This window comes from Euprymna scolopes, chromosome 15 (assembly GCF_053919585.1).
Source record: "Euprymna scolopes isolate OS-2025 chromosome 15, ASM5391958v1, whole genome shotgun sequence".
In the NCBI taxonomy this organism is placed as follows: Eukaryota; Metazoa; Mollusca; class Cephalopoda; order Sepiida; family Sepiolidae; genus Euprymna; species Euprymna scolopes.
The window spans coordinates 2,397,511-2,414,323 of record NC_136496.1 but is presented as its reverse complement, the minus strand read 5'-3'; the positions used below and the strand labels follow the sequence as shown (position 1 = coordinate 2,414,323).

At 34.7% G+C, this 16,813-nt stretch overlaps 1 protein-coding gene across 1 annotated transcript in view; it reads right to left on the bottom strand.

Moving 5' to 3' along the window:
- LOC145293691 (aminomethyltransferase, mitochondrial-like) overlaps positions 1 to 16,813 on the bottom strand; it is a 60,723-nt gene that overhangs the window by 21,360 nt on the left and 22,550 nt on the right. Inside the window, exons 2-4 of the mRNA XM_080140101.1 lie at positions 12,169 to 12,546; positions 11,441 to 11,519; positions 120 to 265 (exon numbers count right to left, since the gene is read on the bottom strand). Coding sequence (XP_079996227.1) covers positions 120 to 265; positions 11,441 to 11,519; positions 12,169 to 12,546 — 603 coding nt within the window. The remainder of the gene's footprint in view (positions 1 to 119; positions 266 to 11,440; positions 11,520 to 12,168; positions 12,547 to 16,813) is intronic.

The following is a 16,813-nucleotide window of genomic DNA, read 5'->3' as shown; positions in this document are numbered from 1 at the left end:
ATAACTTTTTCATATGCATTTACAAAATATATTTTTGTCTTCTGAAACGTAAATATGTTAATTGGAATGACCAAGACAATACAAATAATTCTGAAAAAAAAAAAAAAAAAAAAACTCACCTCGACTCCATCTTCTCCTGTGTAGCCACATCGGGTTATCCTGCAATCTGGTATTCCAAACACGGAAGTCATCGTACTCCTCATAAATGGTAGAGTGCTGAGGTCAAAGGGCAGGCCAGGTTGTAATACTTTCACCATGGATGGACCTAATAACAAAAAGTTTAGAAAGTGTTTTATTAGACAATGCAAAACAGAAGATAAGTTAGAAAAATATTGCACGATTCAAACCCTGAACTTCGCCCCATTATTACTTGTGATATATTTTTTGAGGCACTACAGGAATTTCTTAATAAAAATTTCTTTATTATTATTTTTTTTAAATTATGTCAGATATTTAGGATGCCATAATGATGTCCCCTTTTTTTTTTTTTTTTAGATATTACATTATTCAAACACGATGTGTCTTTTTTTAGACTGTTACAATATTAAAACACAGATGTGTCTTTTGTGTCGACTATCAACTTGATGGTTGTAGGTTCGATCCCAATCGCACTGAAGAACTGTGATACAGCGAAATAGTGTCTGCGGATAACTACTATATATACTAGCAGAATGCCTGGCGTTGCCTGGTCGTACAATACACTAAAACATGATATTTTAATTCATGCAGATTGCATATGTATTATTATAGAACCAATCTTCTATTGATTATTATATATTATGAGGAATAATTTGCCTGGTGGATTAATTTGCAAAAAAAAAAATCTCATCAAATTCCATCTGTGTTTGTTTACAATATCATGTCAGGTGATATTTGGGTTTCACGCTTTTATAAAGTTTTTCTTCACTTATAGATGAAAAAAAAAAAAAGAATTTTTACAGGGGAATATTTGACATTACACCGGTGTAACGTAAAATAATCCCCTGTAAAAATTCTTTTTTTTATCTATAAGAGAAGAAAGACTATTTTTAAAATCATATTTTTTCGATTTTCAATACTTATCGGATGTACAAAACATATCTAAGAACACTGCCAGACATATAAATTAGCTTTGTGTGAAATTTGCAAAAGATGGGCTCAGCCGTTTCGGAACCTATAAGGAAGGAACGCACACACATACACAAAGTGATTTTTATACAATAGTAGATATATACATGATAGAGAGAAATCTCAAATGATAGATTGAGAATTTTCTAACATTGTCAGATCTTTTGAGGGAGAGATTTTTCCCTTATTGTCGTCTTTAAAGTGAGTTTTTCATGTTTTTGAAATAGTTTTTTTTTTTTTTAAATCATCTTTCTTCCTTTATGCTTTGTTCCAGAATACTGCTTGATTTTTTTTTTTATTGATAGTTGATGGTTTTCTATTAAAAGCAGTCTACTAAACTAAAAAAAATATTTTCATTATGGGTTGAAAAATGTGTACAAGATTAAAAAGGAAAAATATAGATATTTGCTGAAATAAAAAAAAAAATTTATATTTTTCCTTTTCTTATTGGGATATAATTGGATGATCTAAAATTACTTTTTTTTTCATTGAAATTTGCCAGGAAAACTTTTTTGCTTGTTTTTTTTTTCTCCTTTTTAAAAAAAGGAAGCCCTTAACTTTGGGGTCAGTTTTTGAAAGTTTTAATTTATTATTTTTTTTTTTATTACATTTTCACTCCAAACAAAGCACAATGCCACTTTAATGTAGGGGGCTACTATCAGGGACATAGGTATCAGGGTTACTGTGTAGGGAGTTGGGCAGCAAGCTGTCGGTTCACTTTACATTTGAACTTCTGCATGTCAGTACAGTTGTGGAAACAGGGACCCGAAATAGAAGGCTCTTACATCTAGGGATCTCAGCTGTGTAGGGATGAGATTTAGCTGCTTGTCGGATTTGTCGGGGGTATTTATGTCAAGGGGGCACAAGTGCTTGCAGTTCGTCAGAGCATTCACCATTCACCGTTAAAGTACTTGTAGAACAGGCAGAGGGATGCAACATTTCGTCGATGGGACAGGGGCTGAAGTTTAGATTACAGTTCAGGACCTATTAGATTGGTGACTCTCTTTTGAACCTTATCTAGGAGCGAGAGACTAGTGGCAGATGCACCAGCCCAAATATGACAGCAATAATACATACATGGGCGAATAGTGGCCTTATAGAGTTTTTTTTTTTCTTTTTCTTTAAAAAAAGGTTTAATTAAATATCAAAAACGACTAGAAAAGTTTTTAAAACTTTTTTTTTGGGGGGGGGGTCTTCGGAGTTTTTTTTTTTTAATTTTTGGTAAATGTTTACTTTAAACCTTTAAATAAGCAAATTGTTTTTGATCGGTAGTCTGTTGTAGTTAAACATTTACCAAACCCTAACTACAACAGAACACCGACCAATAAAATTTGTTTTTGGTAGGTTTTTGCGGTTGCCAACAACGAATCTGATATTCAAACCCGTCGCAAATTTACCATTTGCATGGTATTAACCCCTGGACCCTTGTACTATTTTGCGCCATATCACTGTAATCATTAACACTACACGTGAGCAGTTCTTATTGAAATGTACACATGGTGTACAATCGTTACATACAATCAAGCAAAAATAAATAAAAATCCGGGTCGGCATTTTTTTTTTTTAACAAAAGATTTATTACCGTTACTTTCCTGTCTCAACACAACTCAAAAGTCTCTCGTCATCATCCATCTCGCCCAGTCTACATTTTTCTGCCTTTCTTATTCCTCCGGCCGCACGATGGTCACAGATCTTTTGAGGGAGAGATTTTTCCCTTATTGTCGTCTTTAGAGTTTTTCATGTTTTTGAAATAGTATTTTTTTTTTTTTAAATCATCTTTCTTCCTTTATGCTTTGTTCCAGAATACTGCTTGATTTTTTTTTTTATTGATAGTTGATGGTTTTCTATTAAAAGCAGTCTACTAAACTAAAAAAAATATTTTCATTATGGGTTGAAAAATGTGTACAAGATTAAAAAGGAAAAATATAGATATTTGCTGAAATAAAAAAAAAATTATATTTTTCCTTTTCTTATTGGGATATAATTGGATGATCTAAAATTACTTTTTTTTTTTCATTGAAATTTGCCAGGAAAACTTTTTTGCTTTTTTTTTTTTTCTCCTTTTTAAAAAAAAGGAAGCCCTAAACTTTGGGGTTAGTTTTTGAAAGTTTTAATTTTTTTTTTTTTTTTTTACATTTTCACTCCAAACAAGGCACATTGCCACTTTGATGTAGGGGGCTACTATCAGGGACATAGGCATCAGGGGTACTGTGTAGGGAGTTGGGCAGAAAGCTGTCGGTTCACGTTACACTTGAACTTCTGCATGTCAGTACAGTTGGGGAAGCAGGGACCCGGAGTAGAAGGCTCTTACATCTAGGAATCTCAACTGTGTAGGGGTGGGATTTAGCTACTTGTCGGGTTTGTCAGAGGTATTTATGTCGAGGGGGCACAAGTGCTTGCAGTTCGTCAGAGCATTCACCGTTAAAGTACTTGTAGAACAGGCAGAGAGATCCAACGTTTCATCGATGGGACAGAGGCTGAAGTTTAGATGACAGTTCAGGACCTATCAGATTGGCGACTCTTTTGAACCTTATCTAGGAGCAAGAGACTAGTGGCAGATGCACCAGCCCAAATATGAAAGCAATAATCCATACATGGGCGAATGGTGGCCTTATAGAGGTTTTTTTCTTTTTCTTTAAAAAAGGTTTAATTAAATATCAAAAACGACTAGAAAAGTTTTTAAAACTTTTTTTTGGGGGGGGGGTCTTCGGAGTTTTTTTTTTTTTAATTTTTGGTAAATGCTTACTTTAAACCTTGAAATAACCAAATTGTTTTGATCAGTAGTTTAAGTAAACATTTACCAAACTTTAACTACAACAGAACACCGACCAATAAAATTTGTTTTTGGTAGGTTTTCGGGGTCGCCGACAACGAATCTGATATTCAAACCCGTCGCAAATTTACCGTTTGCATGGTATTAACCCCTGGACCCTTGTACTATTTTGCGCCATATCACTATTCATTAACGCTACACAGTTCTTATTGAAATGCACACATGGTGTACTACCGTTACATACAATCAAGAAAAAATAAATAAAAATCCGGGACTGCATTTTTTTATTTTTTAACAAAAGATTTATTACCGTTACTTTCCTGTCTCAACACAACTCAAAAGTCTCTCGTCATCATCCATCTCGCCCAGTCTACATTTTTCTGCCTTTCTTATTCCTCCGGTCGCATGATGGTCACAGCCAGCCCATTTTCGTTCTTGACTTTAAATGTGAAAACTATTTACATCTGCATGAATATTTGTTTAAGGGCACTTTAAACCTTTTTTTTTAATACTTGAGCATCACCACTTATCAAGACCCAAAGCCCACTCGAGGATAAGGGTTTATGAATGTAAGCCAATAGTGTAGTAATCGTTAATGACGTAAATTGAGTAGAATTTGATTATTTATGAGGACGGATCAACAAAAACTTGTTTACATTGGACTTGAAGGCTACTACTATGTTGTATTCAACCAGGAAGCATGACAACGAAACAGTGTGTGTCCACAGGTGGGTAATTCTGGGAAAGAAGTTTTGTTCATGGAATCTGTGTTTAGAGTTAGGCACAGATAGAGTGGGAGAAATCGTTTGTAATAGTTGTAGGTAGTCGAGTGATTTTTGTGAAAGTTTGGCAAGGGGGGGGGGGGATCATAGAGTGCAGTTCAGTCAAGCAAATAACTTGAATATGGTAGTCATTACTTATATATAGCATTATCACATTTGACACACCGGTTGCTGTCAGATCACCAAAGTTAAGCAACAATGAGCCTGGCCAGTACCAGATGGGTGACCATTTGGGAAGGCTAGGTACTGTATGTGCTCTCTGCTTATCTGAGTATTGTTTCCAGTCATCCTGGATTTCTCCTTGCCACTGGACTCGAGCAGTATCGATTCAAGAGAGGTGTGGGTGGAGATTTCACAACATTTACCACATAATTATCTACGCAGCTGCCCTTACAGGGGGTATCCTTTGTCTTTCAAGACTGAACAAAGTCAGTAGTAAAGATCCACGCATTGTCATTTTGAAATGTTGGGAACGGTGCGTTGGCTACGCGATATTAATGTCAAGGGTGTGAGTTCCGTTATCTTTACTACTGACTTTTCTTTCTCCAACTTTACACCAGATGGCAAGAAAGAAGAAGAAAACAAAAAGAAACAAAATACTGAGGATGAAGTTTGACTATGAAATATATTTAAATTATAAATTTCAAACAAGTAAAATATTTGTTTATTTTTGTAATATTGCGTTGTAATTTGGCTTTCAATCGCACTTGATGAATATTTTATTTTATTCAAATTAAATCAATGTTTCTATAATGGAAATCACACCCCTGACATACAATTTATTTATTTTTTTTAATTATTTAGTTTGGACCGATGACAGATATGTATACCTGATTAAGTAATAAATGAATGTTAAAATATTTATTTTAAAAACTTATATAATATATAATATTGTTAGAAGGAAAATGGCCGTTGAATTTGAGTTTTATATAAAAACTGAAAGAAATCTTTATTCCACAGCTAAATTAACAATAAAAGAAAACAATTGTTTGTGAGAAAAGTTTGATTCACTAAAAAAATTAAAACAACAAAATTCATTTTTGGAACATTTCCAAACTTTCACAAAAACATTCATCTAGCTACAACCACTATCAATAATTTCCCTCACTCTCTATCAGTGCCTAAATCTAAACGCATGTTCCATAAACAAAGCTTCTTTCCTTGAACTATCCACCTGTGAAACACTGTTCCACTGGCCTACTTTCCAGTTGGCTATAACATGGCCGTCTTCAAGTCCAATGTAAACAAGTTCCTGTTGAGCCGTTCCCAAATCAAATCATGCCAAATTGCCATTAACTAACAATTACTATACGGTTGTACTGATGACTACTGTACACTCATTAACTCTTATCCTCAAGCGGCCTCTGGGTCTCGATAAGTAGAACCTTCCTTGTAAAAAAGAAAAGAAAAAGTTCACTATGTGATCATGGTGATCTAAAGCTGCTTCTGTTAAGAGTGTAAGCCGTTTGTGGTTCCAGTGATGGACCTCATAAAGGTGAGGCCCCAGAATCATTTCAGCATCCTTCTTCACTGTCCTGAGTCAGGTTTTAAGTTGGCCACCATGATATTTGTTCCAGTCTGGTGGTGGTGGTGGTGCTGGGTCGATGACATCACAGATGAAGTCACTGTAGTGTCGTCAAAGAGCATGGTCAAACCAACAAAGGCATCTGGCAAGAAAATATTGGGGGGGGGGGATGGGTGATCCTGGATCGAATGCAAACTGTACCATTGGAGAAATTGTTGCCAGCAGACACAAAGAATAGTGTCGGCAGTAATGGTTGAATATGTCCAGTTTGCATAGAGATGAAAACAATGGTGGAAACTGCAACTTGACGCTGGGGTGGAAAACTCCTCCATAAAACAAAGATTCATGACAGATTGTTTTGATAAATCTTTCACATAATTCCATGGATGAAAAAAATCTGAAAGCAAAGGGTAAGGGTGAGTGTGAAGTTCATTCGGGATCATACCTCAGATCACTTATATACGACAATTGTACAACAATTGTATGACAATTTACTAAATTTTCACTACTAACGATTACTACGATATTGTCCCATTGACTACCATACATTCATTAACCCTTATCCTTGAGTGGCCTCTGGATCTTGATAAGTTGAGACTCCTTTGTAAAAAAAGAAAAAAAACTCCTGCTGATTTGAGTCATGTGATATTTAGACATAACAAAATATTCTCTTGCTGTTTCGTTTTTTTAGCTAAAAATGCTTGTAAAAAAACTAGTAAAAAACTAGTAAAAAAAAAATCTAGTAAAAAACTAGTAAAAAAAAAAACTAGTAAAAAACTAGTAAAAAAAAAAACTAGTAAAAAAAAAAACTAGTAAAAAAAAAAACTAGTAAAAAACTAGTAAAAAAAAACTAGTGAAAAAAACTAGCGAGACCTGTGGAAATTCCACAGGAAACCGATTCACATGTAATATATTGATGTTGACATTCTGTAGATGTTCAGCGTAAATAGAGACGCTTTGATATTATTGTAGGTTTTTTGTTAAAACTGCAAAAGTATTTATCTAAGCTAATGAACCGTCCCCTTAAGTAAACACTTCATCAAATCTCCACACTAACGTACTGTACTTGCAATAACCCTTATCCCTGAGTGGCTTCCGGGCCTTGATAAGTGGTGACCACTGTGTAAAAAAAAAAAAAAAAAAAAAAAAAAAGCTAGCAGAGATCCCCGGCATAGCCAGGTCATAAAATACACTTAAATATCCATGAATATCACTAAACGATCAAACTTGTTTGAGCTCCAATCTCTGGTCCCCGCCTCGCCAATATTTCATGATAAACACCAGTCTAGCTGAAACCACTGTCAATAATTTTCCCCACTCTTTATCTGTGCCTAAATCAAAATGTAGATTCCATGAACAAAGCTTCTTTCTTAGAACTGCACGACTGTGGAACTCTGTTCCGTTTGCCTGTTTCCCACTTGACTACTTGGATGTCTTCAAGTCCAATATAAACAAATTCCTGATGAATCGCCCCCCCCCCCAAGTAAGACACTTTATCAAATCTCCAATACTAACGATTACTATGACACTATCCCATTGATTACTGAACACGCAATAACCATTATCCCCGAGTGGCTTCTGGGCCTTGATAAGTGATGACTCCATGTAAAAAAAAAAAAAAAATATATATGTATATATTTTAATTCTTGAAGATTTCATATATATTATTATAGAGTTAATGTTCTATCGATTTATTATAAAGTTGTGATTTCGAAAATAAAAAAATATCTATATGACTTAGGTTCATCAGCTTGAATCGAAATTAAATCCCAAACTTATGAATATATATAACTAGTTTCTTCAGCTATAATCGAAATCAAAACCGAAACTTATGACGAATTCTTGATAAAATCATTTATAAAAAAAATAGATTACTAAGGTGCCATCAGCTAAAATCGAAACCAAAACCAAGACTTATGACGAATTCTTGATAAAATTATTAAAAAAAAAAAAAAGATTATTAGAGTATCATTAGCTATAATCGAAACTGAAACCAAAACTATGAGGACTTCTTAGTAAAATTATTTATTACAAGAAATGGAAATACATAACAATTAAACAACCTGGATGTAAGCGTGACAGAAAATAACACACACTATCATATCAATATATAGATTATATATTAAAGAGTTTTTTCTTTTGTTTTTTTTCTGACTTACGGCGAATATATATATAATATTCCTTAAGTTAAAAGAAAAAATATTTACTTTTTTACCCCCCAAAAATGCCAAAGAGTAAACATCGGATGTTTCTTGTTCTTGACAGAAGAATCCCAGGTTGCTTGAATGTCGTGCCTAAATATCACACAATCAGTAGAATCAGTTATCCGACACTTGTCGACCCTTATTTTTTCATACTCAATTAGTAAAACCCGTTTACGTACGAGTTTCTCACCTAGATGTGACTTACACATTTTTTGGCATTATAATTAATCGTTGGTCATGCTATTTCACGCCTTCATTTGTCATACATAATTAGTAGACCATCAAGCTGATAATACGATCACCAAAACGAAACGTCTCCCATATCACTGAACAACGCTAAACCTGTTGAACATACATGACGGAAACTTGTTGAATTTTATTTGTATCAAATATGATTATATTGCATAAAAGATTATGAATTTTATTAACTGTTGCATGAGTGGCATTTTGGGGGTCAACCTAAAAATGTTTGAAGTTTTGAAATTATTTTTGTCAGTTTTTAGTATGAGAGAGGTATTTTTTTTTATTATTTAATTGGAAAAAAATGTGCAAATTTATTAGAAAAAATATTTCAATAGTAAAATTAAAAAACATTTTTGTAAAGCATATTAACAGTTAGAAACTGACAAGTATTTTTTTTATATAAAGCAAAAGCGTTTCCGTTAGGTAAAAAAAAAAAAAAAAAAATCATTATTTCTCTTAGACTGAAGAAAAGGTTACTTCCCTTGGATTGAAGATAAAGTTATTCCCCTTGGACTGAAAAAGCCAGAGTTATCGCCCTTAAGAAAGAGGTTCGACATGAAAGTTTTAGGTAAACAAAACGCGTTGCATCAGATTTTAATCATCACGCATCCAGCGTCTTGTGCAATGTAAGTTGTTGAATAAACTTTAACAAAACCACTCAACTAGCTACAACCACTATAAACGATTTTCCCCACTCTCTATCTGTGCCTAAATTAAAATGCAGATTCCATGAACAAATTTTCCCAGACTGCCCGCTTGTGGAACGGCGTCGTTCCACGGGCGCTGTTTTCGCTGGCATGCTTCCCGGTTGAATACAACATGATAGCTTTCAAATCCAATGTAAACAAATTCTTGTTGAGCCGTCCTTATAAATAATAAAATGTTATCCAATTTACACCATTAACGATTACTATACTATTATTTTACATTCATTAATCCATATCCTCAAGTGGCATTTGGGCCTTGATAAGTGATAACTCAAGTAAAAAAAAAATCAGTCTACTTCCTCTTCTGCTAATTTTTAAGTTAGTATCAAACTAAAAACATATCCTTACACGTAACAGTTTCATATATTTTGGAGATGAGGATTGATCATCAAAATGATATTCTGTTTCTTCCTTGGTTCATTCATACCTTTCAAATAAGCCAAATACAATTTTTTAAGGCAAAACTGATTAAAATAAAAAAAAAAAAAAAAAAAAAAAATGATTTTAAATGCCAAATTCGTGAAATTTTGCTTTTAAAAAGCCAATCTGACAACTCTGGAAAGAATATGAGAGTGACCTCCATTTGATGTTGCCTCGTTTTCAAATATCATTATACTAATATATGATTATTGTTGTAAATGATGGCAAAAAGATATTTGCAATTTCGACATGCAGCAATTCTCCATTGGAGAAAAAAAAAGTCAGTAAAACATTACATAAAAAGGGAACATTCAAAAGAAACAGGGGAAAAAATATTGTCTGTCAAGAGATGCTGGACACAAATAAATTAAAGATTGCCTCTTACAATGTGATTTTATTATTTGTCTTGAACTATGTAGCACAATATTAGTTTTTGAGTATTTATTAATACTTATTAGTTTATCTCATTTTGATTAGTTTTATATTTAAAATTCAAGCGACACTATTTGTATATTATTAGTTTTTCTGTCTAAAAAACTTCTTTTTTATGTTATCTTGAAAAATATCAGTTTTATCAAAACATTTGTTCATTAAATATATTTCTCATTCCATGGAATTTCCACGGGTCACACTAGTCTATATTAATTGGATTACTGTTTTTATCTCGGATGTAACCTCTGACCCTTTGTCTTTTGTATTATTTGGATTCATCGGACGACCATTCTTATCTTGAGTGTCATTTTCATGACTTTTCAGCCGATGTAATCTCCGACCCTTTTCAGGTGTATCTTGTCAAACTCAGGAATCTGGACAGAATTTCGAACGGAACCCTTTACTTCACGGGGGTAGAATGCTCTTGTTCCGTCAGCCATGACTGGATAGAGGTCCTAAGTAATTCGCAAATGTATTTTTTCGTCGCCCACACTGAGAATTGAACCTTCAACCTACAGGAGAATATCACTTTTACAATTGAGTCCCGAGTTCAACAGAAACATTTCCGAGTTTGACAAGATATACCTGAAAAAGGTCGGAGGTTACATCGACCGAAACGTGAAAATCACACTCAAGGAACAGTAGTTTGATGAATTGAAATAATACAAATAATTAATCCTTATTTCCAAAATTCAGAAACATTTTTCAGGTCTTGTTTAACTCGGGAATTTATACAGAACTCTTTTAGTCCACAGAGCTAGCTTTCTCTCATTTCGTCATTCATGAGGTCCCGTTTAAAATTCTTTCAGATTCTCAGAGTTCAACAAAAGAAAGAAGGTCTTAAGTTATGTCAGCCACAGATGCAAACAATAGAAATCCTAATGATCCAAAACGTCATTTGTTTTCTATTTATTTTACACCTCATTTGGCAAACTGGTAAGAGTGTTTACTAATGGGCCAGGAGTTCAAGGTTCAAACCTCAGTCGAGTCATATCAAAGACTTGACAAAAAAAAAAAAAAAAAAAAAAAAAAAAGGCACTTGATGTCCTCTTGCTAAACGCTCAGCATTATAAAGGAGAGGATCAAGGGCAAGTGGAGTAATTCTGAGAATGGAGTGGCGCTTTTCCTTTAGATCTCTTTGTAATAGCTAATGAAAAAGGTGCCTTTCGGTTGCCCTCGACTATGGTTGACCACATAGCTCATTTTTTTTTGTTTTGAAATGGTAAAAATAACGAGATTTTGTTTACCTTGAACAGCAATCAAAGAATGGGGCAACCGTTCTATCGTTACGTCGAGGCCCTTCGCATGAAATTCAGCAACACGTTTCTACAAGAAAAGGAAAAAATTTCTGATCGATGTTTGTTCAAGAGTCAGCAAAGTAATAAGTCAGCAATCAGAGGTGGCAAAATGTGATTAAAGTCAGTTTTCTTTTGTACAAAACAGGAGACTTTGTTGGTTTTGTTTGTAGATGTAGAACAGTTGAAGTAACATGATCAGTTGGCAGAAGAAAGCCAAAGAAAATAAGGGAATAAGAATGGATGAGAGAGAGAGGGGGAATAAATAAGAGACAATAATTACTCGACACTTGTTTACGTATGATGTCATATATGCTGATGGACAAAAACAATAACAAACACACACACTTTATACATTGCCAACTGAACTTACTTCATCGCAGTGACACACATGTAGGACAAGGAGAAATTAAAATTTAAAATAAAATTCTAATTAAAATTTTTAATTCAAAATTTAAAAGTTTAAAATCAAAATAAAATTTAGATTAAAATAAAAAAACTTTCAATAATATTTTGCTCAAAATATGGTTGATGGTATTGATTTCAACATGTTTAGAATTTCAACATTTTTTTTAAAAATCAAGAAATTTTTTTGCTTGTACATATAAAAAATATCCATAGATTTTTTTATAAAAAAAAAAATCTGTAGACAATTGTTATAAACAAAAATTCCAACTTACTTCCATGTTGGCATAATCTTTGTGATCACAGGCAGCATTGGAGACAACATACAAGTATCCATCGTCCATGTTGGTCACGATAAGGTCATCATTTATTCCACCCTGCTCATTCGTGAAAACGGTTAAAGAACCCATTCCAGGCTTGAGAATTTTCGCATTAACCACAGTCAAACTCTCAATAAAGGGAATTCGATCTTTTCCATAAATCTTTGTCTGCATCATGTGAGAGACATCAAAGATTCCGACGCGATTCCGCACATGATGATGAGAGTCTTGGATGCTGTCTTTGTACTGGACAGGCATTGACCAACCACCAAACGGCACCATTTTGCCGCCATGTTCAATATGAAAGTCGTAAAGGAAAGTCTTACGCAGAGCCTGAAAAAAAAAGAATAAAATTAATCTTTAATTGAATTTGTAAATACAAAGAGAAACAACAACAAAACACTGCTAGAGTTTTAATCCAGGCTAGCAGGACCCATGAAAATTCCACAGTTAACCCGGTGTTAGTCACTTGGGTGTTCCAAACATGTTTAGTCTCATGACGTGTTTATACATTCCAATACAAAAATGTTTATGTTATTATTTTGTAATATAGTTATCCTGCTGGTCCAGAATATATCTACAGTTTCTGTTGAACAGTTTGAATCACTTGTAGCTTGTTGATATTAAGCTTTCTCTCTCTCTATATATATATATATATAAGTAGTAGTGTGTGTGTGTGTGTGTGTGTGTGTGTACAACTCTCCTACAGTCCAAACCACTGAACCGATCATGACCAAACCTGGCATGATGAAGGTCCTCTATCTAGGGACAGTGCAGACCATTTTTCAAGGTTATGGTCAAAGGTCAAAGGTCCTATGCATATATACTCTCCTACATCACAAACTAGTGAACCGATCATGACCAAACCTGACATGATGATCACCAACCTATGGAAGGTGCACACTACTTTTCAAGGTCAGGGTCAAATGTTAAGGTCTGGACTTTACTGTACGCTTGGGTAACCATTGATTGTACCAGAGGATCAACACAGTTCAGTACATCCAGGTACATTTTGGTGTTGACTTTCAAACCGACTTTGAAGATGTGAGGTGGCATGATGTGGCTCTCACTTGAAACCAAACCAAAGACCATAACTGTGACTAGAAACTTTGTTTTTATCACCATGGGCACAGCCCTGTTATTCATAGCAATGCATTTTGAGGGTGTTGGCAATGGACCTGTTGTCATAACTTCGATCGGCAGAGAGCACGAGTTGTACAGAGCCGTATTTTCAATCTCCCTCGTTGAACATTGCGTCACTTTCAGACATGATAGAAGGGTCCTATCACTCTTGGGATCTGTACACAACTGGCCGACTACTAGATGGTCTGCAACAAAAAAACGGTTTTCATTCATGTCTTTTCTCGGGCGACAATTTTATCATTTCACTCTGTAGTTTATTATTTCTGCCTAGATGTGCTTTTATATTTGTAAATGTACAAGAACCGTGAAGATTTATGGGATGTATAAGATTACCGCTGTATTTCCTTGATAAAGTATTTTTACGTTTTCTGAAAACCCGATTTCTGTTGCAAGTTTCATGTCTATGTGCACACATATGCTTGCTGACATCTGAAAATTTTTTTTTTTTTTCTTCCTTTGAAGATTTTAACTTTGGGCATGGGGCAGCCAAACCAGCTGCCAACATTGTCCTGCTTTTTATTGAAACCAACCGATAGCTCCTTTTAGTATCCTCGCTGTTCCCTTAAGTGCAATTTTCTGAATCTCTTTTGCACTTGGTTCACCAGGAATATTAGTTAAGTAGAACTTCAGGTCCTTTTTCATAAGCCCTGTGGCACCTATGATAATAACTGGTATGATTGATACCTCCCTAAGATTCCAGTTTTTATACATTTTTACTGCATTGAACAGTTAATTCAAATGCAATTCAGATATCTAAGCCTCGCATCAACGAATGTGGCTAATGCGAAAAAGACATGCTATGAAATACCCCCCCCCCCAAAAGCACCATCCTATAAAATTTAGACGAGGAAAGCCCTAGAAAGACGCTTTATCTCTCTCTTCACATTAACTTTATCCGAAAAGAAAACAGCTAATAAACATAAGTATATACAAGCCTATAAGGTAAGCTGTTTCGCTCAAATATATCTTCTGTTGTTCGCTTGCTTCATAGCGACTTTCTATTACTGTTTCGGTAGTAATTTTTATTGTCAATTTCTTTTCATATCATACATGAGAGCTTGATATTTGGTCTGTTTCTCTCTTTCAGCTCTGTTCAGACCTACATCATTAGGAACACTCACTTCAACAAAGGTTGCAAATCTCTCCGACATTCCATATAACTATGTCAGGTTTCACAGTAGCATTTTCAAGGTTGTAGGGATTACATAGTCGTAATGTATTATCTGAACATGTGTATGTGTTCGTGTGTGCCCATTCTCCCCCTGCCCCCATCCAAGAAGTATGGCCCCATGATGCCATTCTCCCCCCCCATGATGCCATTCCCCCCCCCCCGCATGATGCCATCCCCCCCCCATGATGTCATTTCCTCCAGTGGCTTCTGCCCACATGATGTTCTATTTTACCTTTTTCTTGTCACACAAGTTCACACACACTTGCTTTTTTTTTGGCTGCTGCTGCTAATATCTTCGCAAGTCTACAGCTCCTGCTGATATTTCCCAACGTGGTCGTATGCGCACTGTTACATATCAACTCCCCTTTTCCTCCTCAGTGCAAAAAATAAACTTTGTCTGCACAAGAGTAATATAGCAGTCTATGTCCATCCTTATCTGATTCTCATCACCCCCCCCCCACCCCCAAGAAACCTGGCTCCATGATGTCATTTCATCCGATGGCACACCATACAGTTACTTTCTGTTTGTAAAGAAGGTGATGGGTATGTTCATGGAGCTGAGCCTGAATTCAGAAAAGCATAAATATACGTCATCACTAAAAAAATTCTTTTTTTTTTTTTCAATCTTTGATGAGTATCTTCACAAAATTTTCTTGCTCTGCTTTATTGTGATCAGTTTCGCCTTGCGCAATCCTCAAAACTGAGGTTCTCAAGATGCCAGTGTCTTGTGAGAGATGGAATGTTAATTTTCTAGAAGAGTCCTTAAGGCGTTCCCATGAAATCTGAATATTGTAAAGAATTCCGGCTGAAAAATGTCAACAACTGTGGGTTCTGTAAGCATGTGCTACATTTCCTGTCACACACAATTTGGCTGGCAAATGTGGAATCGCACAATGCCAAAAACCTTCCTGTATTGCCGCTGTCAAGTTAGAAATTCAATTTGTTTGATGATGTATGAATTTACATAAATGACTCTTGCAATACTAAACCACTATATTATTGCCAAAATTGCAATAGTAAAACACTATATTATTGCCAAAATTGCAATAGTAAAACACTATATTATTGCCAAAATTGCAATACTAAACCACTATATTATTGCCAAAATTGCAATAGTAAACCACTATATTATTGCCAAAATTGCAATAGTAAACCACTATATTATTGCCAAAATTGCAATGTAATTCTTTGTGTGAACTAATTTGCTATTCACCATAAAGTGTAAATTTTAGCCTGTTGATTTCTAAAATAGTTCACACACTATCGATCCAGTAGATATCTCACTGCTGATGCAATTCTCTACCAATTTATAAGAGCCAGGTACATCCAAGGATGGAGTATTCTTGCCATATCTGAGCAGGAGCTTCTAGAATGATCTTATCCTGCCTTGACAAAGTTCAAAATAAACTTTATAGCCTAGTAGGGGATGCCCTTTTCTTTTCCCTGCAACCTCTTTCTCACAGAAAAGACATTGTGAACATGTCTCTGCTTTATCATTATTTTCATGGGAAGTGCTCATCTGAACTCTAATCTATAGTCCCCCCCCCCACCAAACTTTCACGAGAAACACTATCAATAATTTCAACTCTTTATCTGTGCTTAAACATAAACGTAGATTCCATGAACAAAGCTCCTTTCTTAGAACCACACACCCGCGGAACTGTCTTCCCTTTGCCTGCTTTCTAGCTGATTACAATTTGGTCGTCTTCAAGTCCAACATAAACAAATTCTTGATGAATCGTTCACCTTAAGTAATCCAATTTACCAAATTTCTACTACTAATGATTACTACGATATTATCCTATTGACTACTGTACACTCTTTAACCCTTATCCTCGAGTGGCCTCTGGGCCTTGATAAATGGTGACTCCTATGTAAAAAAAAAAAAAAAAAAAAATAGCCAGTGTTCGAGTTATAGGAGTAAGTATTTCACCTTCTAAATTAAATAACTTTTTTCTTTCATTTTGTGTATTTTAAGTCTCGACAGTAAAAAAAAAAAAACAAAAAAAAAAAACTTAACCTTTTACCGCCATTTATGCAATAAATAAATGTTTTAATCACGAGACTTACATGTGATGGAAATTCGCGCGCAACTGATGCACGAACATAAACAAAGTCCTCGTTCACTTGTTGAACCATTCATAAACTTGGACTTAAAGACCAGTTGGACTGTGACAAGCCATAAGAGTAAAAAATATTTCCTATACAGGTGTTTTTTTGAAAGGCGACTTGAAAGTACAATTTGGTGATAAAGGGTTAATGGGTTCATAAAATAAGGTTTTTTTT